Below are 27,449 nucleotides of genomic sequence, written 5' to 3' on the forward strand. Positions count from 1 at the left end.
GAGGGGACTAAATTGGCTTTTAGCCGTCTTTGCATGCTTCCAATCCTGGGCTGTCCTCCGGGCAACTTAGGCTAGGTCTACACTAGGGTGGGGATCGATTTAAGATACGCAAATTCAGCTACGTGAATAGCGTAGCTGAATTCGACGGATCCGATCCGACTTACCCCGCTGTGAGGACGGCGGCAAATCGACCGCCGCGGCTCCCCCGTCGACAGCGCTTACTCCTACGTGGGCTGGTGGAGTACGCGCGTCGATTCAGGGATCGATTGTCGTGTCCCGACGAGACGCGATAATTCTATCCACGAGAGATCGATTTCTACCCGCCGATCCAGGCGGGTAGTGAAGACAAGCCCTTAGACAGACCTGGGGGCCTGTCTAGGTTATGGTTTCAGAGTAGCAGCCGTGTTAGTCTGTATCCGTAAAAAGAACAGGAGTACTTGTGGCACCTTAGAGACTAACAAATTTATTTGAGCATAAGCACTTCATCGGATGTCTAGGTTATGACAGCCTTCCTGAGCTGTCCCATGAGCCATAGTCCTGCCCCAAAATGTCTGCAGCGCTGCCCCCTGCCTCCCACTACGCTAGGGCTTGCAAGGGGATCCTTGGAGCGCAAACTTATGGCTACCTTCTATAGTGCCTGGACCAAGGGAATCATCAACCCCCCCCCCCCCCGCTCCTTATCCCCTGACCACCCCCTCCCGAGACCCCCTCACCCTAACTGCCCCCCAGGATCCCAATCCCTACCCAACTCGCCCTGCTCCCTGTCCCCTGACCCCATCCACCACCACCCTGACAGACCCCCTGAACTCACACCTACCCAACCCCCTGTTCCCCATTCCCTGACTGCCCCCCCAGAACCTCCGCCCCCTCCAACCGCTCCCTGCCCCTTATCCAACACCTCCTCCCAGCCCCAGCCCGGCCCCCTTACCATGCTGCTCAGGGCAGCGTGTAAGGATGCCGCGGCCCGCTGGAGCTCACAGCCCCACCTCCTTACCATGCCGCTCAAAGTGGCAGGAGCTGCAGAGCTGCCCAGAGCGCTGGCGGCGCGGCGCACTGGGGCTCTGTGAGAGGGGGGGAAATGGGGGAGGGGCCAAGGGAGCCAAGTTCAAACCTGGTCTTGCCACAGACTTCTTGCACGATCTTGGGCAAGTCAGTTTCTCTGTGCCTCAAACTCTCATTTGAAAAACGGAGATACCTCCTCTTACTCACAGTGGCATTGAGAATATGAATTCATTAATGTTTGTAAGGCACTCAGATATCAGTGATATGGGCCATAAGTACCTAGATAGAGAAGCATTGGCATCTATCCTCTCCATACCTTTTCTTCAGTTAAACCTTTTCTTTTCCCTCCCCTCAAAACAACAGCAAATTTTATTTCCCAGAAGCATCTTCTGCGCCTTACTCGCATTGATAATATTGTAAAATTAAATAGAGAAAGTCTATTTAAGACAGCAGTTATTGATGTGAAGCCAAAAAGCTAAATCCTACTAGAGCTAATGGTAACTATTGAATTTCTAACATTTTAGTTATTAAAAATAAAGACCTAGAAGGTAACTACAATTTTTCTCCCCAATCCTGAAAATTCAATCTATTTCCTCAGTCTGAGTCAAACCATCAGAAACTCAAAACAGATGATGCAGTCTCATCAACTGTTGCCATTCCACTAGTATCTCAGGAAAATGTTAAACAACAGCTTCTAAAGTTAGACATTTTTAAATCAGCAGGTCCAGATAACTTGCATCCAAGAGTTTTAAAAGAGGTAGCTGAGGCGCTCACCGGACCATTAATGTTGATTTTCAAGAAGTCTTGGAGCACCGGGAAAGTTCCAGAAGACTGAAAGAAAGCCAATGTTGTGTCAATATTTTAAAAGGGTAAATGGGATGACCCAGATAATTACAGGCCTGTCAGTTTGACATGCATCCCAGACAAGGTAATGGGGCGGCTGACATGGTACTCGATTAATAAAGAATTAAAAAAGAGTAACATAATTAATGCCATTCAACATGGGTTTATACAAAATAGCATCAAATTAGTTTGACAGGATCTACTTTTTTGTTTGAGACTACAAGTTTGGTTGATAAATATTAATGGTGACGTCATTTATTGAGACTTCTGAAAGGTACCTGACTTGGAACCACATGACATTTTGATTAAAAAATAGAATGATATAAAATTAACATGGCACACATTAAATGGATTAAAAGCTGACTAACTGATAAGTCTCAAAATGTAATTATAAGTAAGGAATCACCATTTAATGGCTATGTTTCTAGTGGGGTCCTGGCAGGGATCGGTTCTTGGCCCTACACTATTTAGTATTTTTATCAATGACCTGGAAGAAAACAAATTCATCATTGATAATGGTTGCAGATGACATAAAAATTGAGGGAGTGGTAAATACTGAAGAGGACAAGTCACTGATGCAGCGTGATCTAGGTCGCTTGGTAAAACAGGCGCAAGTAAACAATGTGCGTTTTAATATGACTAAATATAAATGTACACGTCTAAGAACGAAGAATGTAGGACATACTTACTAGATGGGGGACTCTATCCTGGGAAGCAGTGACTGAAAAAGATTTGCAAGTCATGGTGGATAATCAGCTGAACATAAGTTACCAGTGTGATGCTGTGGCCAAGAGGGCTAATGTAATCATAGGATTCATAAACCAGGAAATCTCGAGTAGCAGTAGAGAGGTTATTTTACCTCTATATTTGATACTGGTGTAACCAGTGCTGGAATAATGTGTCCAGTTCTGGTGCCCACAATTCAAGAAGGATGTTAATAAATTGGAGAGGGTTCAGCAAAGAGCCACAAGAATGATTAAAGGATTAAAAAACATGCCTCATAATACTAGGCTCAAAGAGCTTGATCTATTTAAGCTTAAAGAGAAGTTTAAAGGATGACTTGAACAGTCTATATGTATATGGGGAATAAAATATTTGATAATGGACTCTTCAGTCTAGCAGAGAAAGATATTACACTATCCAATGGCTGGGAGCTAAAGCTAGACAAAAATCGAACCGGAAATAAGATTTAAATTTGTTAATAGTGAGGATAATTAACCATTGGAACAACTTATCAAGGATCATTGTGGACTCTCCATTGGCAATTTTAAAATCAAGATTTACTTTTAAATCAGAATACATTTAACTGAACCTGATTTAAAAACTGACTCAACTAATGTAATTTTCAGTGTAGGCAGGGGTCCAACTAGCAAGAGATAGTTAAATGAGAGGACATCCTTTGATGTGTACATGGAATCCTGCCCTTCTCAAAGAGATACATACATGGTCTCTTTGCTACCTGTTTGACAAGACCTGTGACCACTCAAGTTGTTCGGATAGGTCACAGGCAATGATGGTTTTCGAGGGAGGGATAGCTCAGCGGTTTGAGCATTGGCCTGCTAAACCCAGGGTTGTGAGTTCAATCCTTGAGGGGCCATTTAGGGAACTGGGGTAAAAATCTGTCAGGGGGTTGGACGAGATGACCTCCTGAGGTCCCTTCCAACACTAATATTCTATGCTTCTATGGTCATACCACTAGGTGACCTGTCCATACACAATGCAAACTCCATCTTTCCAGCAGGATGTGTTCTAGTGCTCTGATGGCCCTTCTTCATTAGGCAAGAGTCCACATTTTTATCATTACATGTGATTTGAAGTACAAAGATGCCATATCTAGATGACCGGGCTATCTAGTGGCAGCACAGGATATGGATACACAAGACTGCTGACCAGTCTAAGCTAACAATGCAGGTGCAGGCTCACCTCCAGCCTCATGGCAAGGTTTTGCATCACTCACTCACCATTCCTCCGGGACCGTGCTTGGCAAGGACATTGCTAGTAGCCACATGCAGCCTCTTAGCCAGAAAGCGTTGCTGCAACCAGGAGTCTTTGAATGCTCGGGGTTGAAATAGGGGAATCCCAATGGATTCTGCTTCAGCCCCCACAATGAGGAAATATCCCTCTTCCCCCATCCATCCATGTGTTTTCGTCAGTCTCTTAAAGTGCATACATTATCAAGCTATTAAAATGGACACGGCATGGAGTGTGCAGACCCCTCCACCCTTGTAGCCCCCCAAAAGCATTTAGAGGACTAATGTAGACAAGTCATCCTACATCAAAAGTCAGCCAAGGAGAGCTCCTGCAATAAGCTTTACTCAAACCTCAGTGTAATAGTCTTATTGAAGACCTCAACTTCTGTGCAACAATCTAAGTTACAGCCATAACTGTGGAGTTGCTACAGAAGCTCTGTAACGGTTGTAAGCTTTTTTATAGACAAGATCAGGAAATTTTATAACCAGGAATGGCAGGACACGTAGTTGAATAAGTAGGTTTAATTTAAAAAACTCCTTTGCTTCCCAACTTCAATTTACCTTGAGCATTCATTCAAAATATCAATTTTCCTCTTGCTTCCTGAAGCAGCATGGGCTTGCAGCAATGCAGGGGATCCAAAACAATCAGTCCCGCTAATGAAAAGGCAGCGGATGGGCTCCCAAAAAAATGAAAGATATCCATAGCTGGGAAGATAATGGCTGCAATATGAAGCCTGGAAAGGCAGATGGAGGAGACTGAAAAGAAGCAGGGAAGGGAATGAATAGCCCTCAGCACTGCCTTAGAGAGGGAAAAGAGACTGAATGCCAGAGGTGTATAAGGGCTCAATTATACATATACACAGGGCTTCTTTTTGTTAAACTGCTGTCCTGAAAAAAAGCTGAATCACAGCTATTTTCGCATAAAGCCATCTGAGAACATTAGGTGCTTATTGGCCTTTCAGTACCATTTTCTACACTTGGGAAGTTAGCTTGGAGGAAGACTATGGCAACACTACACCCAAACAAATCTCAGCGCTCTGATCCAGATACGTCACACCTCACTTCAGCTCAACACGCCCAGCATGAAAGCCTTGATAAAGCTTGTACAGAGATGGCAGAACGACTGCTAACACTTTCCACCCACCTTTTAAGAGTGATTATAATAGAACAATTTCCCTTATGCCATTGCACAGAATTCCTGCTAGAAAGATTCTGGACTTCCCTTAAAAGAATGAAGCACAAATTTAGACATCGTCACATCCCCAAGCCTTGTTAGTGGTTTCTTTGTCTATCATCCTCCTATTGGGGAGACAACATTGAACTGGGATTTGCAGGTGCTCAGCAACTGATGACAAAAGGAACTCACTCCTCCCTTTAAAGCAGTGACAAAAGGGACATCTGACCCTTGCTTTGAACACTGTCTGCTAAACAGATGTCAACAAATAAATATTTGTCCTCTGCCTCAGCAACTCAGCTTTCTCCCCACACACACAAACCATTTTTCCCCCTTTGATAAATGGTTATTTAAAAGTGGTTATCTGAAGGGAAGCTGCATGGGCACAAGCTGCCCAAGAGGAAAAATAAAACAAACCAGACTCCTGATTTTAGGTGAAGAGGTTGGTATTGCTCAGGACCTGCCTGATTTTCCGTATCGCCTCCACATCAACACTCCTATGTTTGTGTGTGAAAAGTAATGTCAGTTCTACAATCGCCAACTCTTTCTGAGCAGAACCAGACACGACCAGGCCCAACTGTATGTAGTCGTGCTCAGTTCTCAAAACAAATTCCATATTTCAACCTCCACCTCAATTTGAATCTTGAAAGAAGAGGTGCAAGAGATGAAGTGTTCATCCACTGTGCTGCCTAGGCCTTTTGCAGATTAGGTTCATTAGGTTCAATGCACACGAAGTCTAACTCATGTGGAAGTTCCCAGTCAGATTCCAGAGATCACAGGTTACCATAGTTAAACCAATATTTTGCCATGGTATCTGATGCACATTTGCATTGGATACAGATTTAATGCTTCTTGCTAATTAGATATTATAATTATAATTATACATGGGCGTGAATTATAATTATACGTGGGGGTGGTAATCTTACCAATTTAGCTGATTCTTGTGTTGGTTTAAATACTGGAGCACGGAATGGGCACTGCTAATGGGTATGTTTCAAAAACCAAAAGATAACTAAATACAATAAATCTGTAGTTTAGAACCCTTTCAACATTGTCCTTCTGCTTGGTTGGGTTATAAGATCTGCTGCAGAGCTATGGATTAGCTGCCTTTCTTATCCTAGCTTCTGCCTAAAGTTTAAAATTGGAAACATGTGATGCCTCAACATCCAAAACATTTCTAAATACTCAGATACTCAAGCAACAGGCACTTCAAAAATGCATGGAACAATGACAATTGAAGAAAAAGCCCACATGGATATCCCCATCTTAACATTGTGTCACATGCAATTTCCATTAGCTTTTAACTGGGAAAAAGAAATTGTCTTCATGTCATGAAAATCTTGCTTTGTTCCTTTAATCCTGCTACAATTCTGCAAGCTTTATAAGATGACTCATATCCTAACTGCTATGGCTGGGCTTTAATTCCTGCCAAAGGAAAGAAATAAGGTTCAAACGGTTCCTTGGAGGAATCTTAGAAACTGTACTAACAGCACTTTGTTGTGTGAGACCTTTGGTCAGGGACGCAAGTTAGCAGAAAGGCCAAGACGGGCCGCGAAAGCTGTAGGCAGGCAGGTATCAAGGAGAGCCAATTTTAGCGCTTACAAAGAATTAAGAAAAAACGAGGAGTCCTTGTGGCACCTTAGAGACTAACAAATTTAGTGGGCTAAAACCCACTTCATCAGATGCATGAAGTGAAAAGCACAAGGACTCCTCGTTGTTTTTGCTGATACAGACTAGCATGGCTACCACTCTGAAACCTGTCACCATGCAAGGCAGAGAATTGAGAAGCACCTCACAGGTGATCAGTTCAGCTTTCAGAGCTAGAAAAAGGGCTGGTGGAGTCTGCTTGAGCAGATGAGCCAGGGAAACGGCAGTGAGCCAGCAGTGAAAGAATCCAGACAATTCCCTCTAATCGACAAGGGGAAGGAATAATCCAGGCAACAGCAGGAAATAACTGGGAGGGACATCAAGCGAAGTGGAAGATGCACATTGCCAAAAGAGATGTGGCAGCTACTTACAAAGGGGTAGTAAGATGCTTAATATACGGGAAGAACCAATTTGTGACCTGCAGGCAATGTAAGGGATAAGAAATGGGGGAAAAGAAGTGTTATAGGGTGCAGAGGACCTGCCCCCTCCCTGGGAAATAAAGAGCTAACAGCAACTCAGTATACAGATACTCCAGGACCATGAACCAGGAACAGGATGGGAGATACTGCATGTGAGAAAGCTGTTATTCAACCAGGCAAGAAACCCCGAGCTGGGGAATGTGTGTGCACTTGTTACCTCTTTCTGTGATCAAGAGATACAGTTTTCCCTGCAAAAAGGGGATCTGAACAGCTGACCCTGTGGGTTTTGTGCTAAACAAGAAGTAACAGAGAGGCGACTATCGGAGGAGGAAAAGAGACTGCTCTCTGGTATCTCTGCACAAATGCCAATAGCACCAGTAATCAACGGGATGAGTTTAATTTACGTTGGAGAGAAGTCATGAGAACAGTAATTACAGAGCCATGAAGGAATGAATCACAACTGGAACATTAAACACAAGTAGGAACACAGTGTAAGGGAGGCATAGAAAAGCAAAGGTCACTGTCTTTGTAGAGAAGCAACTAAAAACTAAACGAAGGCAAGTGGCAATCATGCCAACGAGAATGACAATAAAATAAAAGAATGATGAGCATAGCTATTTGAGAATCAGTCTGTAGAGAAATTAATCATGTTTCAGAAGCAGCACATAAGTGGGTGAGGTTCTCTGGTCTGTGTCGTGCAGGAGGTCAGGCAAAATGATCGTAATTGTCCCTGCCAGCCTTAAAATCTATGAATATTTATCCATGAATCATTGCTGAGAGAGACAGGAGAAAAAGCTTAGCACCATAACTTGGTGACTTCAGCAATTCAGAAGTTTGCTGGGAATTTCCTAACATGTGAGGGTGGAAAAGTCAAGGAGAAAATAGTGTCTTACACTTAAAATTCGTCAACAGAAGGGAAAAGGATAACAGGGAGGAGAAACTGACAGCCCAGAGAACACCAATTCTTTGAGTACATTATGTCATGATATCGTGTCCAGCCAAAAAAATACCCTGAACCTCAGTGACTCCTAAACTAAAAGGCATGGCAGGCAATATCCGGTGTGTCTAGCTGTGAAAAAACAATGAAAGGGTATAGAAAGTTAAGAGAGCTGGAATAGAGTCTACATCTTAATATGAAGCAACTCAAATCAGGACAATTGCAAACTGTGGAGAGATCAGTTTGGCTAAAAAGAGGTCTAAAAAAATTAAAAGGGAGGAAAAGGGTTTATATGAAAGATTTGAAAGTTAACAACTATCCAAAGAAAAATATGTGCAACTGGACAGAGAGTCATCCAACACACCTTATAAGCCCTAAGAAAATTTAAGAAGCAGGCTAATTCAAATCCAGTCCAACTTGCGTGCAGTTTTTTTGGTAGGCGGAAAGAACAGTAGATGAAATAAAATGTAAAGCAGTCTCTAAACCATCAGGAAAAGAGGGGAGGATGAAAGGCTCTAATGAGACAAGACACTTTTGTCTCGACATCACCAACATCAGACACAACACATCATAATCTGGCCTAACAGCTGAGAGCTTTTTGGCTAATGGTGTGGGAAATGCAAGCACAAGCATTAAGTGAGATGGAGCAAAAAAAGACAGGGCAACAGTAGAAGAAAAAATGCATAAGAGAAAGTGAGAGTTAAAGAACTTGTGTCCAAAGGCCTCCCCTCTACTGACATGAAAGAGGATGGAGTAAAGCTTCAGCAAGCATCATGAACGCAGATGACCCAAAATCTCAGTCCACTGGGAAAAAAAATAAGTCTGTGGTGAAAATAAATAAGATTGCATTTCAGTGGAGCTCTCTGGGTTAAGGGACCAGTGCGAGGATCATATGTCCTAGGATCAGGCCTGCAGTCAGGAGACCAGAAAACCCAAACCCAAAGCCCAAAGGAAGATGGGGGCTGAGGACTCTGAGAACCCCAGAGGTTAGGAATAAAATCACTCTATGGCAGGACACTGTGGGCACCAACTTAATGCAATTCTTTGCAAACCATTCACTAAAGCTAGCAGCACTTGGATAAGGGACATTTCCACTTGCTTCCTTCAAGTGAAGCAATCTGTTACCAATCTGTTGAAAAGCAAGAGCCACCCCCAGCATTCAACGTAATTTGAGCTGAAGCAGCCCACAGCCAAACAGTTTCTCTAATAGGTGCCAATCAAGATGATATGATTTCACATACTGCAATTATCCTTCATGCTGAGAAGAGTACCCTTGTCCTCAGATAAATCAGTAATCCAATTAATGCTCCCTTAGCCAATTCAAAGGGAATATATGTGCCTAACGCTATTCAAAACTGTGCCCAATTCAACTGTTACATCAACACAAAATACAGATCCACAACACGATAGCTGATACAGTAATGAAAGAATGACTAGCTTTACACGAGCAGAGTTGGCATTCATTGATAATGTACTCAATGTTCTGTTCCCTCCAGACTCAATAATAAAATACTGCCTCAAAATGTGGTGCAGTGAGGATGATTGTACAGTGCTTTGAACATGTAACCTGCTATATAAATGCTAAGTGTTGTTACTATAGCATAAGTGGGAATACTTATGTAAAATGCAAGAGGTTCAGTGGGATGGCCCATCATCTACTGTTCTATGAATTATTTTCAGAGCGGTCTTCCTTTCACCTAATTAAAATTTTTTTTTACAAAAAGGGACAAAGAAGGAACTAGGAAATAATTCCAGGTGTGGGATCTTGGGCACAATATAAAACTAGATCTACAGTTGAAGTGAAGGCTGCCTTCTTCCGAAAGACAATCCAAATACCATTTCTATTTCTACCTAAACTTAGTACCAAGGAAAGCAACATATTTCGTGGGATGATGATAAAACAAAGGAGCTACTGACTCCACAATATCTCTCAATCAAGTTCAAATATAATCTGGAAAAATTTAGGATGATAACTCATACCTACACGGAGTCCCTGACTTCCTTGTTTTAGCATCTTTATTTAATGTTCAGACACATTCTATGAGACATCAATGTGTTACTGTAGGTGATGTCAGATACTTTTACATCTTCTGCCATAAACTAGTGTACATACTGTATTTAAATACAGAGCAAGGTTAGTGTATGTTCCAAGATGTGATGGAGAGCTTGGAATAGATTGGAACTGAGAAACCACCCTGGACATTACATTCAATTGCACAGTTGCATTAATTTATTCTACTGCCACAAAACCCATCTTCCTTTCCATGCCCTCCACCCCCAAAACACCCAGCTATGGATCAAAGTTGAAAATACTCATTGGGAAACATTTGTTGATCATTATTTTCTATCTTGATATGGACAATAGGTTTTTCATTATGCTCTCCAAATGGCCCAGCTCCACTCCCCAGGCTTTGGCTCCCAGCTCAGTACCTCCTTCCCTCCCAAGTGCACCATGGAATAAGGAAGTTTGTAGCCATCTTATTTCCCCAGGCCTCAGCTACTGCACTCTTTTCCAGGCTGCCTAGCTCATCAGCCCACATTTCTGTCTCCCCCATTCCCTGGCAACAAGCTGGATTCCATCTCTCTCCCCCACCCCCAATACCTTGCTACCTGTCTTCACAAAACAGCATCAGAGACATGCACTGTAAAGCCAATTAAATCTGCAAAACAAGAGACAGTTACATGCAGTTCCCAGCAGGGCAGGGAGACAGCTATAACATATGTTTTGGTTCATGTTTGAGGTTCTTTCTGCAACCACAAGGTCTAGAAATGATTTCATATTTTAATGAAAGCTGAGATTCTAGAGCACAGTTCTGCACCAATGGGGTGAATTCCACAACTGCTAAATTGTGGGATACACAGGACCCTGAATAAGATGTTTCCTATCCTTTGTTACATGCCTTGGTAAGCAGTGAAATAATTAAGAATGTTGTCTTTTAAATTAGCATTGCTGGTATCTGAGTTAGAACCCATTGAAATGGAGCAGTTCACACCTGAGAGTTTTTTTTCAGGGTCTGAAAAGTTGGGAAGGCATCTCTGCATTGGTTACACCCAGCTTGTGTATTCAAGGTTTTCTTTGCAACCATAAACTGGAGATTTATGGGGGAGGGTTAAAAATGAAAGCTGAGACTTTAGAGGACAAGTGAGAGGCCTGTTCACATTCCCTTAGACAGTTCTTTGCACTCCACCCACAGGGTTACACTGACACTTGGGGAAATCGGCTTTAAAGCAAGAATCTGGTCTCTCAGGACCAAATCGTTCCATCTTTACTCAAGCAAAACGCCCAATAATTTCAATGGGGACTTTGCTAAAGTAAGGACTACTGGGTTTTTGCCATTAAAGAAAAATAAAATTTCTGTGGCAAAGGTTAGGTTCCAGATTAGTAGATTGGAACTGTATGACTGAATCATATTACATAGAAACAGACATCCAACAGAAGGAAACCTACACCCCGCACCTACTCATAAAGCGGGTGGACAGAAATGGGATACAGGAGGAAAACAAATTTAAATTTTATTAGAGAATATTTAAAAATAAACGGTACAAAAGATTTGAAGAGTCAGTTGTCGATCATTGGGGGAACATACAGAGTATGGGGAGGACGTTGATATGTCAGGGTTGGCAGCACACATAATACATACAGACTGTAGTGTCTCCAAGGATTGCAGCTGGAGAGTTGTGGCACTTGGTTAGTGAGAGAAAATAAAAGGAACGTAAACTGGGATTACAAACAGCTGAAAAAAGTCAGGAAAAATAAAGGCTACAATGGCAAAAAGTAGCATCAACTGCAGGAAAAAGCAAATGGTATTATTAGTCTGAGTAAATGAAGGCTTTATTTAAAATTTAACATTTAACTCCTTCCCCTCCTAACTTCTCTTCTACCCTTCCAAAGCCTGGCCAGTGTGTATTGCCAAAAAACACCAGCCTTCATCCATTTCTGCAGAGGGAAGTCCCAATCTACTTTCTCCAAACCTGGTGGACAGAGAACTCTTCCCAGATGTGTGATTGTTCTCCTTGGGGTTTTGGGGCAGTGCTCATTACAGAGCTGCTATACTGAGGCCTCCTAGGAAGAGACTTGAACTCTTGATTTATAAACAATTTTTGTTTCTGTGTCTCATTTCCCTCATTCCTTACTGATAAGGATATCTGCATGAAAATTAGAGAAGAGTTTCTCAAATTTCTATCAACAAATTGTTCATTTCCTTTCTAGTGCTAATTCAGCAGAAGACTAAAGCAGGTGCTTAACTTTAAACATGCAAGTAGTCATACCAGGCTTTAACAATCACATCATCTTCTACCACAAAGTAGGATGTCACAGATTACCAATATAGGTGGGGAATATGCAGCCAACTCTTCAGAACTAAAGATTCTATTCCCCACACAAATATGCTGAGGAATAAAGAGTGAGGGAAGAGAAATGAAAGGGAATGTACATCAAAGGAAGAGAATGGTTTTTAAACAGAATGTTTTTCAAAGGTCTTCTTGAGGCACCAAATGTGTTTCATGTTACCCCAAAACTGATCTCTAAGGGGTTTCCACAGTTTATTTTAGAGGCACAGTTTTGAAGAACCAGGAGTCAGAGGTTAATGCACCAGTGCTGTAGTTAATAGCATCCACGTCCATAGCACAATATCATGCACCAGACTGCAGAGTACAGCATGGGTGTTATATTTACAAACTGAAAAACAGGGAATGAGTAAGTTATAATGCAAATGCCATGATCTCTACTACTGAGGAAGATCAACATCTCCATAAGGAGATCTTGCCAAATCGGGGTAGCCAGTGGAATTATCCATCCTACTTCCTCCTCTTGCCCCCTCCCAAAAATGCATTTAAAACCTGAAAATCTTGCCTTAACAACAGAAGAATGTAAAAGGTAACAGGACGCTGCTCACCCCTCCATCAGATCCTCCCAAGGACAGTCCCCTCTCCGCTATTCTGCAGGTGAAATAACAGTCTCAAATCAGAACTACAGCCAGACCTCTTTGTCCTTAACAATACAATTTACAATGTACAGCTGTCGGGTAAATATTAGCCAACACAACATATGTAATGTGCATTGGTGAAGAGAGTTGTCATTGGCTTGAAATCCTTATGATCTTGCTGTTACAAGTCACAAGCAGGAAAATAAATCTATGATACCAAGAAGGGTAGAGCATTTGCTTGCAAGAAGATGGCTGCAATGTGGGGCATTCTTAGCCCTCTTGCGGGAATCCCAAAGACGCTTTAAAAAAAAAAAAAAATCCCTGGCTTCCAAAGATATCCTGCCAAACAGGACTAATGTGAAGAGGCCTACATTTCAATTCTAAGGGCAATAATACAAAATCTCTACATTATACTGGAGTATAAAAATAAGAGACCAGAATTAGAAAGGGATGGACCATTGACTTGGCTGGTGAACAAGCCATTACAATATGTGAGGACTGGGATCTATACCAGTCCTGCATCAAAAGGGGGCTGGGAGACTTAAGGCTACGTAAGGTCTCCCATGTAGCCACTCTATGCTTGCGGGAGAGAGCTCTCTTTGCCGGCATAGTTAAACCACCCCCAACGAGCAGAAGTAGCTATGTCAGCAGGAGAGCGTCTCCCGCCCACATAGCGCTGTCCACACCGGCACTTCTGTCGGTGAAACTTACGTCAGATGGGTGGGGGGGTTTCACACCCCTGACCGACCAAGGTTTTACTGACAAAAGTGCTAGTGTAGACGTAGCCTTAGAAGCAGTGTTCTCAGTCAACCCACAGTTTATAATACAGACCACATCACTTAGGCAGCCCCTAGTGTTTGGTTACTGAAAACAACTGGTATTCAATTAGGCTGTTCACCTGCCCAGCTGTGTCAAGTTCAAGCATCTCTTAGCCCTTGACCACAGCACCGCACATTGGAGTCACAGAGGAAGCCATCTGCCTTACTGCATTTTGTTAGCTCTAGCTCATAGCTCACAGCAGCTCATAGCTGCTACTATGCACAGAAAGGAGATAGGGTTACAAAAAATGGGGGCAAGTCCGACCGGGAACAATGGAGCAAATGAAAAATCCCTAATTCAATCCAGGACAATACCATATTTCCTTCCATTGGGACATGAGTCTTCCTCCCCAATCTCCAGTGAATAAGACAGAGTGTCCTAGACGACTAGAGCAGCCAGTTGCAAAATAGAAGACGACTTTGGAAAAGATTTTAACACCCTGAACTGTTAGCCTTAGTCCTCAGCTAATGACCTTTGCACCAATGACATGGTGTAAACACTTTCAATGTAATTCCACTTGCCTCTAGTCCAATGCTACTAAGGTAATTTTTTAAGGCTAAAAGAAAAATTACCTACGGATTCTTTCAGCTTCCTCCCTGGTGATTACTGCGTCTGTTATGCCTCTTCCACACTTTCTAGGAGTGCACCCTGGAGATGGACGATAAAAAGCAGACTACATTACAAAGAAGCACACACTGAATCTCAATATCCCACCTCCCAGTTTCCCAAGTTTTGTTCTCCTTGAAAGGAAAATTGACAGGTTAAAAATGATATTTTGGAAACCGATTTCTTGACCTGATTACTACCACCTACCTCAGATTGTTAAAATTAAAACCAATCCAAATTTACATTTCATTTTGAGTCCTAGTTCTCATACATGAGCAAGATGTTTGGGTTAAAGACAATGCAAGGGAATGCCATGCCCTTAAAAATAAACTATTACAATTAACATGAAAACAATTCCTGGAAACATTTATTTTGCTCCTAGGTTTCTGTAAAAATAAGCTTGTTAAAAATAAAAATAAAGGCTTACACGCTGACCTATGTCCCTTTGCTAATCTATCAAAATAAACAGACTCAGTGCAGTCTGAGGTTAAGACTTAGTGCCAGAGAAGTTAGCCTTTGTTTAGAATGGTATCATATGTCAGGTATGACTTTATCAGAAACACTGTACTTCATTCCTGTATGTATGAAATAAGAAGTGGGAAACATAATGACCTCTCACTTCTTCCCAAGGGCAGAATTAAAGAAGGCAAAGATTCCTGCTTGCATAATGGTCCTTGGAATGCAGAAAGGTATTGGCTGACCTGGCCCCACATGCAGCATTTCAGCCCACAGGCAAGCAGGGGCAAAGAATAGGAGATGGTTCAGGGTCTGGCAGTTCTACACAAAGCCTTTCATCTCATGTCAACAGTTCAAATCCAGCCTTGGTCTGAAATAATTTACTATCCAATGACCTATGTGCAATGGGTTTGTCATTTCTGTGCATTTTCTAGTGGATGACCATCCCAAATCACAACATACCACCACAATTAGCGCCCTAGAAATTATTTGTATTATCCTACGCCTATGAGGATGGACCAAGACCCCACTGTACAAACACAGAACAAAAAAATGGTCCCCGCCCCAAGGAGCTTACAATCTAAGTAGTTTGCAGTCTCAACAGAAAGGCCAGGGATTGGATGGCCATGGGGAGCAAACTAGCTCCGTGCAAGTAAAGGGAGGGCCCACCAGTCCACCTCTACTGGAAGAATGACGACTGCCACACAGGGCTGTGGAAGTGAAGTATATTAGGAGCAGAGGACGGAGTGCATATCAGCTGAATCTTGCAACACCATTTAAGAGATCCAGCTTCAGGACTGACCTTAAGCATCTCTGCAATCAACCCCATGCTAAGATCTTGGTGGTAAAGAGTTCTAAATACTCTTCTATGGCCTGAGAAGCCAGCTCATGAAATGATGACCTGAGATGATACTAATCATCCCTTCCCTCCCAGCTGCATGGAAGTGTGCCATGACGTCAGCAGGCAAGCAACAAAGGGTAGGGAGAGAAAGACAGACTCAAGGATATAACCATGGAGAAGAGGCAGGACCCATAATTCCCAGGCCTTAGGTGTCCTAATTGCATTTATAAGAGTAACTGCCCAAGAGGGCATCTCCGTTGCCTGACAAAGCACCAGAAAGGGTATAACTGGGACATTGAAGACTGTCACCTCCATCAGCGCTGCAATTTTGTACTGTGTGCGTGTGAACCAATTATTCAAGTAATTTCCCTTTGCTGCTATGTGAGAGCAAAGAGCTACAAGGTGAGACAGAGAAGAGAGGAGACCATGGGGATACAGCTTCAAATTACATAGCAAATAACCTTTAAAATCCACTTCTGCAGAACACGGCAATAATATAAAAGTTAAAAAGAGAAGCCAGCACTACAAATCTCGTACACTCTTTATCTAGTAGTCCTTGAGGAATCACAGATGTCCAATCCAGAGTAGCTTCAGGGCAGGAATAAGAACTAAAATGTACTGTAAACCACAGAGTCCTTGAGACTTGACATTTTATAGATTTTTTTTTTTTTTTTTTTTGCAGGGGAAGCGGGAGGTAATTATAAAGCAATAGAAAAGCCTAGATCCACATATTTGCTGACATCTGCCAGTATGCTTACTGCTTTTGAACGGAGTTCTCTTAGACGACTATTTGCTCACCAGAGCACAAAAAGGTGCCGGGAAGAAGGAAAGCACTTCTAAAAAAATCAGTTAATGCATCTATGCAATCCAACAACATCAGGCAAACTGTGAACAAGAGCAAACAAGAACAGGTGACCACAAGGCAATGGGAATGAGAGGCAATTGGCATGGGAGAAAGGCATTGCAAAACTCTTCTCCCCACCTTGGTGAGAAATAGCTACATCTGTCAGCCTTCTGGGCCTGTTCCAAAGTCCAGCCATTTCTCCAAGGCTTAGGGGAGGGAAAGAAGCAAGGAGGGATGCAATTGGTGAGTATTGTGGGCTACTGTTTTCCTTCAATTGTTAATTTTTGATTACTATTTTCTTGTTTGGGGCTAAGAGAAGGCTGCTGGTTTTATGATTTGTTTCAAATATCTGTCAGAGGCACCTAGAGCCCTGAATAGTAGATTGCATGTATACACACACAGTTTCTTACACACACATTTTGTCTGCTCTCTCCAATTATCAGTGAGATCAATCACAGATCTGTTTTTCCCGAACAAACATCATTCTCATGCCTCAGTACTTCCTGCTTACCCCCGTCAATCATCCCTCTCTGCATTGTCCAAAAAAAGATTTTTTTCCCTCTAAATCAAAAAGGGTAAAAATTAAGCAGACAGGGCCAGTAACAAATCCCTGGGAAAGACCATCTGACCGGATTACATACCAGAACGATTAATGGTGTGCTCCATGAGTATTCAACAATAAATCACCAAAATCTGCTGAAAGATTCATACTCCAAGAAGCAAATAACATCAATTATTTGGGAAGCGTCAGGGGAATTAGACTATATAATGCAATGCCAGCAAAGAACCTTGCACTCCAGCAGGAATGTAGCAAAGACTGTGCTTAGCTACTACACCAAAGGAATTGTCTGCATCAGTTTTCCCCCATTGCCCCCCTAGGTTAATAGGGAGAAAAACAGGATCCAGGACCATCACTAAGCAGAAATCAGTGTGTTTTGCATCAGAAGAGAATGTTCAATATGAACTACTAGGACCAAGCAGGCCATAGAGAGCACTCAGTAGTAATGCCAATCGCAGGCATTCAAAAATCATAACTCAGGCCCCAAATAATCACAAGTTTTTGTTTTTTAAAGAAATACATTGAGGCAAGTTTTCAAGATTTTCCCTGCAATCAGGAAGGCTACGAACTTTTTTCTTAAATGAATGCTGAAATTTTCACACAATGACTTGACTCCAGGAGCTGAGGACTGTCAGAACACCAAATACTGTGAGACTTGTAGTATTTCCAACTCTCATTATTTTAATCACACCAGGTCTGAGTGGATGCCCCGCAGCCTCAATTTGTAACAAACCCGTAAACCAGATTTTGACAAGATTTTTGCCTGCCCAGCCCCAAAAGACACACGAATTCTATGTTGCTGTGTTTTTAAGAGACAGCTAAAGAGGGACTGAATTTTGGTTCCCAGAACTGTTGGTGTAAACTACTAGGCACTTTATTTTTAACAGCCTGAACCACACAACCATCAATGAATCTTTTTGCAATAATTACCACCAATAATACCTTGTATAATATATGCTCCCAGTGGTATCTGTAACTCCAATACACCTGTGGTGAAGGAACTAGAAGCCACAGGAAGAATGACTGAGCATGAAGCCTGAAAATTCAGGGAGTAGAACTTGATTGTTTCACTAGAGAACAGGATTGAAAGCCATAGGCCAAGGGGAAAAGATGGATCTTGAGATGGGATTTTAAAGAGAGTCTGGAGGACAACTGAGCACAGAAGAGCTGGGAGGCTTTTCCAGATGGTAAAGACAGCCTGAGGGTGGGGGGAGGCGGAGGGACCTTCCACCTACCATGGAGAGAATTAGTCTGGTACTGGAGGACCAACGAAAACAATCTGTAGGTAAGAGGAGCTGAGATTCAAGAAACAGAAAGACTGAAGTTGGTGAATCAGGATTTAGCAAAAGCACAGAATAGGAGATGATGACATGAATAAGAGCTTTGACAAAGGTATTCTGAAGGTAACAAAGATTTACAATCCTAGATGTAAGCAATATAAAGATATTTCAGGAGTTAGTCAAATCAGCTAGGCCCTGACAGTAAGAAATGAACACAAGATGTGAGTTTAGGCAGGAGCAGAGGGTGGAGCTGGTTTGTTTGAAGATTATTTTATCAATTAGAAAGGTCCCACTTTCAGATACAGATGTACTTTAAATGATAACACAAAGACAGATTTAAAAATATACTGATATTTTCAACTTCTACCTCGCCCTCCCCTACTCCAGATTCTGTTCTTTATTCTAACCAAATTCCTTTACTTCTGTTAGTTTTCCTAGAGAAAATTTTCATAGAAACCTATGCTGGTTTCACCTTCACAATGAAATTAGAAATGGGGGGGATAGTTTCACAGGGTTTCAAGTGTCACTAGGGATACTGCATCCAGTTGATACAAAGACATTCAGTGATATACTATCAGCATCACAGCTTGAAAACTGCAAGCTGCATGTCTTCTCTGACAAGGATCAAAAAGAACGTATCAAGATACTCAACAAGTCAGAGACGCACGGCAATCACACAACCTATTCGGTATGTTGGAGGAAGATAGAATGTACCCAACACCATACAGCTGACCAGACCTCCTACACCTTACTTTTTATTTGAAAAGCTATATTCCTTGGCACCATACAATGAAGAGGCTGTGGTTACTGGGGAATTCTCCCAGGAGCAAGAAGTTCATTCGTCACAAAGTTCAACTGATGCAACCCATCTCAGAGCAACATAGCAAGAGGGAAAGATGGCTAGGATGACATTCTTGTAACAATACTTGCAGCCTAGTTGCTGGATCTTCTGATCCTACTTGTAACACACTTCCCATCTGCCTTTCTGTATCCACTCCTCTAACCTCTGGATGATGTCACATTGAAGTTACCACCTGGACCTGCTTCATCACTGACAGAGAGAAGTACCATTACAGCACAGAAAGCAATCCACACAGAAGGTTTATCAGTAGAATCATGACCACCACCATAACTTTAGAGTGAAAAGCACACTTGGAGGAGGCAGCATAAGAGAGGTTTGCATGCATGATTCAGAATGCAGACCACAATTCCTATGATCATGATGCACTCCATCTTATTCCCTAAATACAGAAAGCCAGAAGCTCAGCCTCTGACAAGCAGTGCTCTGAATTTCCATATGAGGGATGTTCACTACCATGCAATGGTCAGGAATAAACTCTCAGCTGTGTGACGCCAATTACAATATCAATTGAAGCAGGCTGGAAGCACAATGCTTTAAAACCAATTATAATGGCTCAAAATCCAGTCCCGGAGGCCTTCTTTAAGTCTCCTATTGTTGTCACATTGGATGCAGGAATTACCACTGCAAGTGCTGAAAACTCCAAGCTATGGTGTACTAGTCTGGATGCAGAAACCACATTAACAGAAACCTAGGCCAACATCTGAATGTTCAACTTTATTTGAATCTTTACATGGATTTTAGGTGAAGTTTGGAAAGTCGGCCTAAAACATTTAAAGGCAGGGATATTCAGCCCATTTGTAGCTACTGATGACAGACCATTACATTATTTGTATATACTTCATGAAATACAGCCTCAAATATTTAATAGCAACAGTTTCTTAAGCTTTGGCTCCAATAATAAATAAAAACGTAATTTAAAGCAAAAGCTAAGGAGAGAAATTATAGCCACCACTCTGCTTTTGCATTTTAAGACAGAGTGAAAAAACACAGTAGTCTCATTTTTCAAAACCGGCACTTCTGATTTATGGACAGCAACTCCAGACTCTCCATGTTTACTTCCAAATACCTCCAGCTTTCCCTGTGCCATTTCTCCAAAATCCCATCAAGACCAGTACTTACTTTACTGTCTCTCTTTCAAATAGCCAAGGAGTAATGCAGAGGCACTGTATACAGCCCATAGGAAAAATATACACTCTTCTGCACTATGCTTCAAGCAACCCTTGTGGACAGTGGAGTTCAAAAACAGCCAGGACGTAGTTACCTATACAGGTTACTCCCTCAAATATAGCTGATTATATCTTTGTGTTCTCCACTCATTATGGCCAGAAAGAGGAATTGTTGTCCCCTATCTGTAACTGACTGGTTTGAAACAATTTGGGAGGTACAACCCTGGAAAAGTTAATTCGTGTCAAAGACAAATTCACTATTATGCACTATGAGCCACTTTTTTTGGATCTGATCCAAAAGAACTCCTAACTGGCTAGTCCATAAGAAACGCTAGCTTTAAATAGATCTAAGAAAACATCTAGTAGCTTGCTGGTCGCTATCCATATACTTTTAATGGTCATTGGATGTTTGTCTGAGTCCTTTGGATACGCAATGGCAAATAAGTGAATGCCTGATACAAGTAACGAACAACAGAACCAGTCAGATTTTGTTCCATAATGAAACAAAACAAGGGTGGAAAAGGCTAGTTTTAATGTAAATAAAGAGCTAGCAATAGTGGTTTTCTCCATGTCGGGGCTTCTGGGTGGAGGCTGAGTGTTTGCAATTGCTGCTAGGCTATGATCAGAGTTCAGACTGTATCAAAAATGATCACTTTAACAAATGAGGAATTTTATTGACCGTTCTTCTGCTATATCTCAACATTGGATTAAAAGAACCTTCAGGTTCTTCTACAAGAAACTGTGCCAAGCCTCCACAGGATGCTGCCAGGCTGAGAATCCCAAGAGGGCTGCAACTGGACTCAACACCAGAAGGCAATAATCTTCATCTTCTTAACTCTTCCCTGAATCCGCACTTCAAAAATGATGACAATTCACAGCTCTGTGCTCGGCTGTATAAAGGGAACAGATTTTGCATGCTGCTACTGCTGGCTCTGGATGTACTTGTAGTTCTATTCTGCTGCCTAATTACCCTCTTAAAAATAATAAATTATTTTAAAAAATCAGGACCCAGAAGATACCCCTGACCAAGTCTGTGTCCTTTTTAACAGCAAGGGCTGGGAGCATTTTGGAAACAAGAATCTCAACCTAGAGAAGAGGGGGAGGGACATGGACGGAAATGCCCTCGCATCACTTAAACTCTTAAGACAAATGATGCTGATGAGCTGCAAGAGGGAACTCATCCAGTTTTCCTGAGCTGGAAGGATGGTGACTGCCGAGACTGGGGGACAGGAGCATAAAGATAAGGAACATTGTAAACACTGCTGTTGAGGCATCAAACAGTGATGCAGGGAGGAGCTAACTTCTGGCAAATGGCCAAAAGAAGCAGATGTTAGGCTGAAGCAGAATGAAACAGTTAAGGTATAAAGTACAGTTTCCAGCAGACTACTCAAAGCTCTGGATCTGAATCCAATTTGGCAGCACACCGGGCTAAATGTAATCATCCCTTTTCTGAGTCACTAAGCTACCTGCAAACTACCTTTGGAGCGACAGCAGCTTTCTGACCTTGTCACAGTATAGCATGGAATATATTTCTTTAATCATCTCAACATCACCCCCTTGTGGAGACAAAGCAAAAGACAAGAACTGACCAACCACAAAATTCAAACACATCACAATATAAATTGAATTATCTTGTTAATAAAGCAGGTGTTTGGAAGAGCATCAAATACCACAGGTGAATTCTTGAAAACATAGCATATAAACTAGGTTTTTAAAAAGTAACCACTTACGGGTAAAAAAAAAAATCAAGTGTCAAAGTGAAGAGAGATATAGTATCTAATAGCCCAGAAACAAAGTGAAAGGTTTCCTCTACCCAGTTTTAGAATGGCTCTAATGTAGCTCCAAAGCTACTCTCCCTTTGTGTGATTGCTCTGCACCTATAAAGACATAATCTGGGCTAAATAATTCAATCATAATACAAAGCTAAATGTGTTCAGAACTAGTCCATAGTGCAGGAGTATCTAGGGAGTGTCCTGGTCAGTGCTGCGAGGGGAAGCAGAACCCTGGCAATTTTTCTTTCCTCCTTATGCTCTGTAGGGTTCTACCCCACGATTAAATGTAATAGCCGACTAGATTACCTAGATACCAAAATCAAATACAAACTCATGGGCAGATTAAGCCCCCAGGCTGAGAAGGTCCTCTGGCAGGTGGAGGGGTGGGGGGGGAGAATTGCTGGTCAGCAAAAAATAATCAGATGAATAAAAATAATTTGAGTCCAGCTCACTCACAGTTATTGGGCTTGCGGCAAAAATGACTGCATGAAATACTCTACCCTGCATTATGTAGGAGGTCAGACTAAATGATCAGAATGGTCCCTTTTGGTGATGAGATCTATGAATTAGGAAAGTATTTTCACATACCCAGAGCCAAGAAGTTTCTCAACCCAGCAAGCTCCTCCAGCGGGGATCTACAATATCGTGTTTTCTTTGAGCCTGGGGAGATGGAATAAATCCCAAAAGAGCAGCACCTGCAAGTGTCATGGGCCACACCAACCATGCCCAAATTCCACTGCAACAGATGTGGGAACTACATGCCCCTGAGTGTGAGTCATGTTTAGTCTGAGAGTCACAGGAATCATCTAACCTTGCCACAGTGGTTACGTTTCGGACCAACAGTGCCCAGGTTGGCACCTAGGTATTTAACACCAAGGAGAGATAAAAAGCTTATTCACGCATCCCTAGGAGTGCCACTCAGAACCTGAGCAGAAGACAGCCCACCCACTCTGGGAGATTCCAGCATGAACTTTCCCCATTTCCCAAGGAATCCCAGAACTCATAAGTCACTGTGCTATACCACATACCCCAGAGGAGAGGGAAATCTCACTATCTCTAGAAGCTCCATCACCAGGAATCCAAAGTAATCATAAGTGGATGGGGAGATAGGTAGCTAGTTGAGAGAAAGCAGTCTCCAGAGCTGGACCTATTACTTGGAAGGGGATGTGTACTGCCTACTGCATTTGGGAGTGACAATAGCAAAGCTGTGTTTTCATTATCAGTGACAACCTTGCAAGGGAAACTGGCTCTTAACTACGGTACTTAAAGCACATGATTCTGGAAACAACCTGTATCAGAAGCTGGCGCCTGTGTGATTACTGTGTGCTCACAGTGCAGACAGTACCCAGAATTAGTTCCATTATACATCCTGAATTGTATTTACAAACTCCCACTAGAGGAGTCAGCAGAGCATGAAAAGGAATGAGAAATTGATGTAGCAGGGAGTTTAATTTCACACTGCCCTAATGAAGCAGTTTGGGGTGGGGAAGGTGCACGGAAAGATAGCAAAGTGCTTTTGGAACCAGCAGATCCTGGAGTGATATAAGAGACCTGAGCATTTGGGAAGTCAAGGAACATGTGAGTTATGATGCGGTACATGCTATAGAAAGAAGAGGTGAGTATTAGGGACTCCAGTGGAAATGAGACAAGCCTGCTGTGGCACAAGAGGACTGCCCTACCCCATGACACTCATGTACAAATACCTTCAAATCTTTTATGGCTGTCATAGTCCTCGGAGCAGGGCACCTCAATGAATCTGTCCTGCAGACTTTCGCTGTAATGAGCCAGAACCTCGGCGACCCCATCTTCGCTGACCAAGTAGCTCCAGCTCAAGAGGCTAACGAGGACAGCAGAGGAGACTAGGAATGCGACTTTCAGCCACTTCCTCCGTGATTCTTGGTGGGCTCTGCTTTTCCTCACACTAAGAACAGAACACAGATAAATCCCTGTGTAAACAAGTAATCTTATATAGTGTTTTGCACTGCAGTGATTAGGAATCACCTTGGGAGCTAGCTCATCAGCTGGATGAACATTCCCAGCCCTGTATCAACAAGCTGTGATAAGTAGGGCCCTACCAAATTCACACCCACGAAAAACACAACATGGACCATGAAATCTGGTCTTTTGTGTGCTTTTACCCTATACTATACAGATTGCACAGGGGAGAACAGTGTTTCTCAGATTGGGGGGCCTGACCCAAAAGAGAGTTGCGGGGGGTGTCACAAAGTTATTTTAGGGTGGTCATAGTATTGCCACCCTCACTTCTGTGCTGCCTTCAGAGCTGGGCAGTCAGAGAGCAGCAGCTGTTGGCCAGGCACCCAGCTCTGAAGGCAGCGCCTCCCGCAGCAGCAGCGCAGAAGTAAGGGTGGTAATACCATACCATCCTTACTTCTGTGCTCCCAGCCAGCAGCTGCCGCTCTCCAGATGCCCAGCTCTGAAGGCAGCACTGCAGCCGCCAGCAGCAGCACAAAAGTATGGGTAGCAGTACCGCAACCACACACACACAGCAACCCTGTGACACACACACACACCCACGACTCCTTTTTGGATCAGGACCCCTACAATTGCAACACTGTGACATTTCAGATTTAAATAGGCTTTGAAAAATCATAAATTTCATGATTTCAGCTATGACTGTTAAATTGACCAAAATGAACCGTGAATTTGGTAGGGCCGTAGTGATAAGGCTGCAGATTCTTAACAGAAGTACACGTGAGTATCTAGGCTCATGCCAGACTTGGAAGGATTATTAATTTTTATTATTTGTTTTAAATCAATCCTGATTTTTTAAATGATCAGTTTAAAGCCGCCCCCCCCACACCCCATTTCCATCAATCAGGGTCTGTTTCCAGAGGAACCAGCAGGAGTTAGCAGAACTCTTGTAAATTGTAAATGCTCAGAGCTGCACATGGAGCTTTGTCATCCCTGATCCTTAAGACTTTAGGATCTAACACTCCCCTGAAGTCTATTGTATGTTAGTTTTAGAGGTAGGAAGGACTTAAAATTGTCTGCAAATATAATATAAATGCCATTTATTCCAGCAGCAGTGTTGCATGCCCCCACTAGCCAGGTTTAGGGCCCAATCCTGCAGTCCTCACAGAGGCAAAACTCCCACTTGCTTTGATAGGACATACTCACACGTAAGGGCTGCATGATTCAGCCCTGCTAAAGGAGGAAACTCAGCACAAACAGATAAAAGTCTCCTTCTTATTCCCTTTTCTGGCTTCCAAAAAACATGTGCATTACTTGTTCTCTTTCCCCTGCAAAACTGCCCAAGCATGCAGTAGCGTAGCTAGTGGGGTGCACATTTCCCAAAAGCGGTGCCTGCCGGGCCGGCACTGGGGGCAGCACGGCCGGAGGAGACATGGGGGGGGGCGGCAGGCGCAGCCGGAGGAGCAAGGGGGCCGGCTCCTCGGCCATTGCGCCCCACGCGGCCCCAACATCGCCGCAGGCGCAGCCACCTCCTGCGGCGGCTCAGGGCTCAGCGGCCAAGCACTCCCCGCCCTGAGCCGGAGCCAGAGCCGGAGCTGGGATCCGCCCGCAGCGCGGGGCCGGGATTGGCCGGGGACAGGCGGCGGCGCAGGACAGAAGGTGAGCAGCGGGGATCCGGTGCCTTGCACTGGGGGGTCTCCTCCGGGCGAGGGGCTCCCCGGGGCCGGGCCCGCAGGGCAGAGGCGCAGGCCGCACTGTCTGGACGGGGGGCCCTGGCGCGGCACAGGAGCCTGGAGACTGGGGTGGGGGGCACGGGACCCCACGGGTGGGGCTAGGCATCGCAGCCCGGTGGGGGACACCTGCAGAGCGGGCTGGGCAGGAAAGACTCTCCCGGGACCACGGGGGTATCCACACCCCCGGGAAGCCCGCAGGAGTCCTGAGCCGGGCCCCGGGGTTAATCTGGGGGGGGAACGGGAGGAGCCAAGGGGGGGCGTGGCCAGAAGAGGAGCCAAGGGGGGGCGCCTTTTTTAGGTTTGCTCCCCCTACACTTAGACCCTGGCTACGCCACTGCAAGCATGCATCAGGCTTTACCATCAAGGGCACCAGGCGGCCCTGCTGAAATGCAGAGCCAGAATAATGGAGCTCAGCTGTAAGACCCTGTACCGTTCTGACTGTTTTATAATCCTCTCTGCATTCCAATGGTTTAGGATTCCAAACCATTTTACAGTGTGTTTTCAGAAACATTTGGCTCCTCTCTAAATCACAATGAAGCTCTAAAAATGGCAATTAATTTACCTTACTCTTAACAGGCAGAACTTGGCTTTCCAACAGGAACCTTGCCAAGAGGAAGACAAAAAACGCAGAAGAAAGTAAGTCCGTTTAATGTATTTTTCCCCATACATACATATTTAAGATAGAGGAGGAAAAAAAATGGAGCAGCTCCCTCCCTTCGCATCTGCCCCACCCCCATTTTACCTAGAAACTGAGTTTTTATTGCTAACCAAGTAGGAACTGCAGAGTGCCATTTAAAATAGGGGACAGTGATATCCCCCCACATTTGAACCTTCTCTTCCCCTCTCAGGCATCTCCCCCTCCCCCGCCAGCAGCCTGACCCTCCTGGCCCATGAACCCCTACACCCACCCCCTACAAATTTGAGTGAGTGGCACCGCAACACCCGTACTTGAACAAGGTCGCAGCACCACTCAGGTCTGGCCCAAAGCCCCTTCATCATGACACAAGTCTTTGCAGGATTGGGGCCTTTCTTTGCATTTGCTGATTTGCACATTTAACTATGCAACAGTGTTTTTAATGGAATAGCATGTGCCTAACATCATTATCTAGACATAACACTGAAAGCCAACCCTAATAAAAACAGGTACAAATAACCAATGGATGGGGTGCAGCTCCTTCCTGACCTGTTATTTGGGCAACAAATACTTGCAAAACTTACTACAGGTAACAAATATTAGGTAAAGTCTCAAGGAACCATCCAAACCCTTCACAAAGATAAAGTTTCATACAATCAAATTTTGGTCTTGCTAAGAATTTTGGATACAGGAATAAATTTCAGCTATCATGAAGATTCGGGGGTAGTATTATCAGTATTATGAACACCTGTACGGTCTTCATAAACACAGCATGGCTTAGATCTGAGCTACTCAATCTTTCCCCAGAGGGGCTCTTAAGAGAAAGCCTGCCTCATGGACTTTCACCCACGAGGTAGGGTGATCAGGTCTGCAGGATGCAAGCCTGGGACACAGCTTCAAATCCCTGCTCTGCCTGTGTAATCGTGGGAAGTCACTTGGTCTCTCTCTGCATCAGTTCCCCATCCCTACAATGGGGACAGCAGCCCCCTTCCCCAGCTCCAAGGGGTGTGCTCAGGAGCAAGGCACTG

At 43.5% G+C, this 27,449-nt stretch overlaps 1 protein-coding gene across 1 annotated transcript in view; it reads right to left on the minus strand.

Moving 5' to 3' along the window:
• Positions 1-27,449, minus strand: part of OGFOD3 (2-oxoglutarate and iron dependent oxygenase domain containing 3) — a 90,871-nt gene that overhangs the window by 62,736 nt on the left and 686 nt on the right. The window contains exons 2-4 of the mRNA XM_024217590.3: positions 23,826-24,043; positions 14,309-14,384; positions 12,888-12,930 (exon numbers count right to left, since the gene is read on the minus strand). Coding sequence (XP_024073358.1) covers positions 12,888-12,930; positions 14,309-14,384; positions 23,826-24,043 — 337 coding nt within the window. The remainder of the gene's footprint in view (positions 1-12,887; positions 12,931-14,308; positions 14,385-23,825; positions 24,044-27,449) is intronic.

The sequence above is a fragment of the Terrapene carolina genome, unplaced genomic scaffold (genome assembly GCF_002925995.2).
Source record: "Terrapene carolina triunguis isolate 2854851 unplaced genomic scaffold, T_m_triunguis-2.0 Scaffold192, whole genome shotgun sequence".
NCBI classification, from domain to species: domain Eukaryota; kingdom Metazoa; phylum Chordata; order Testudines; family Emydidae; genus Terrapene; species Terrapene triunguis.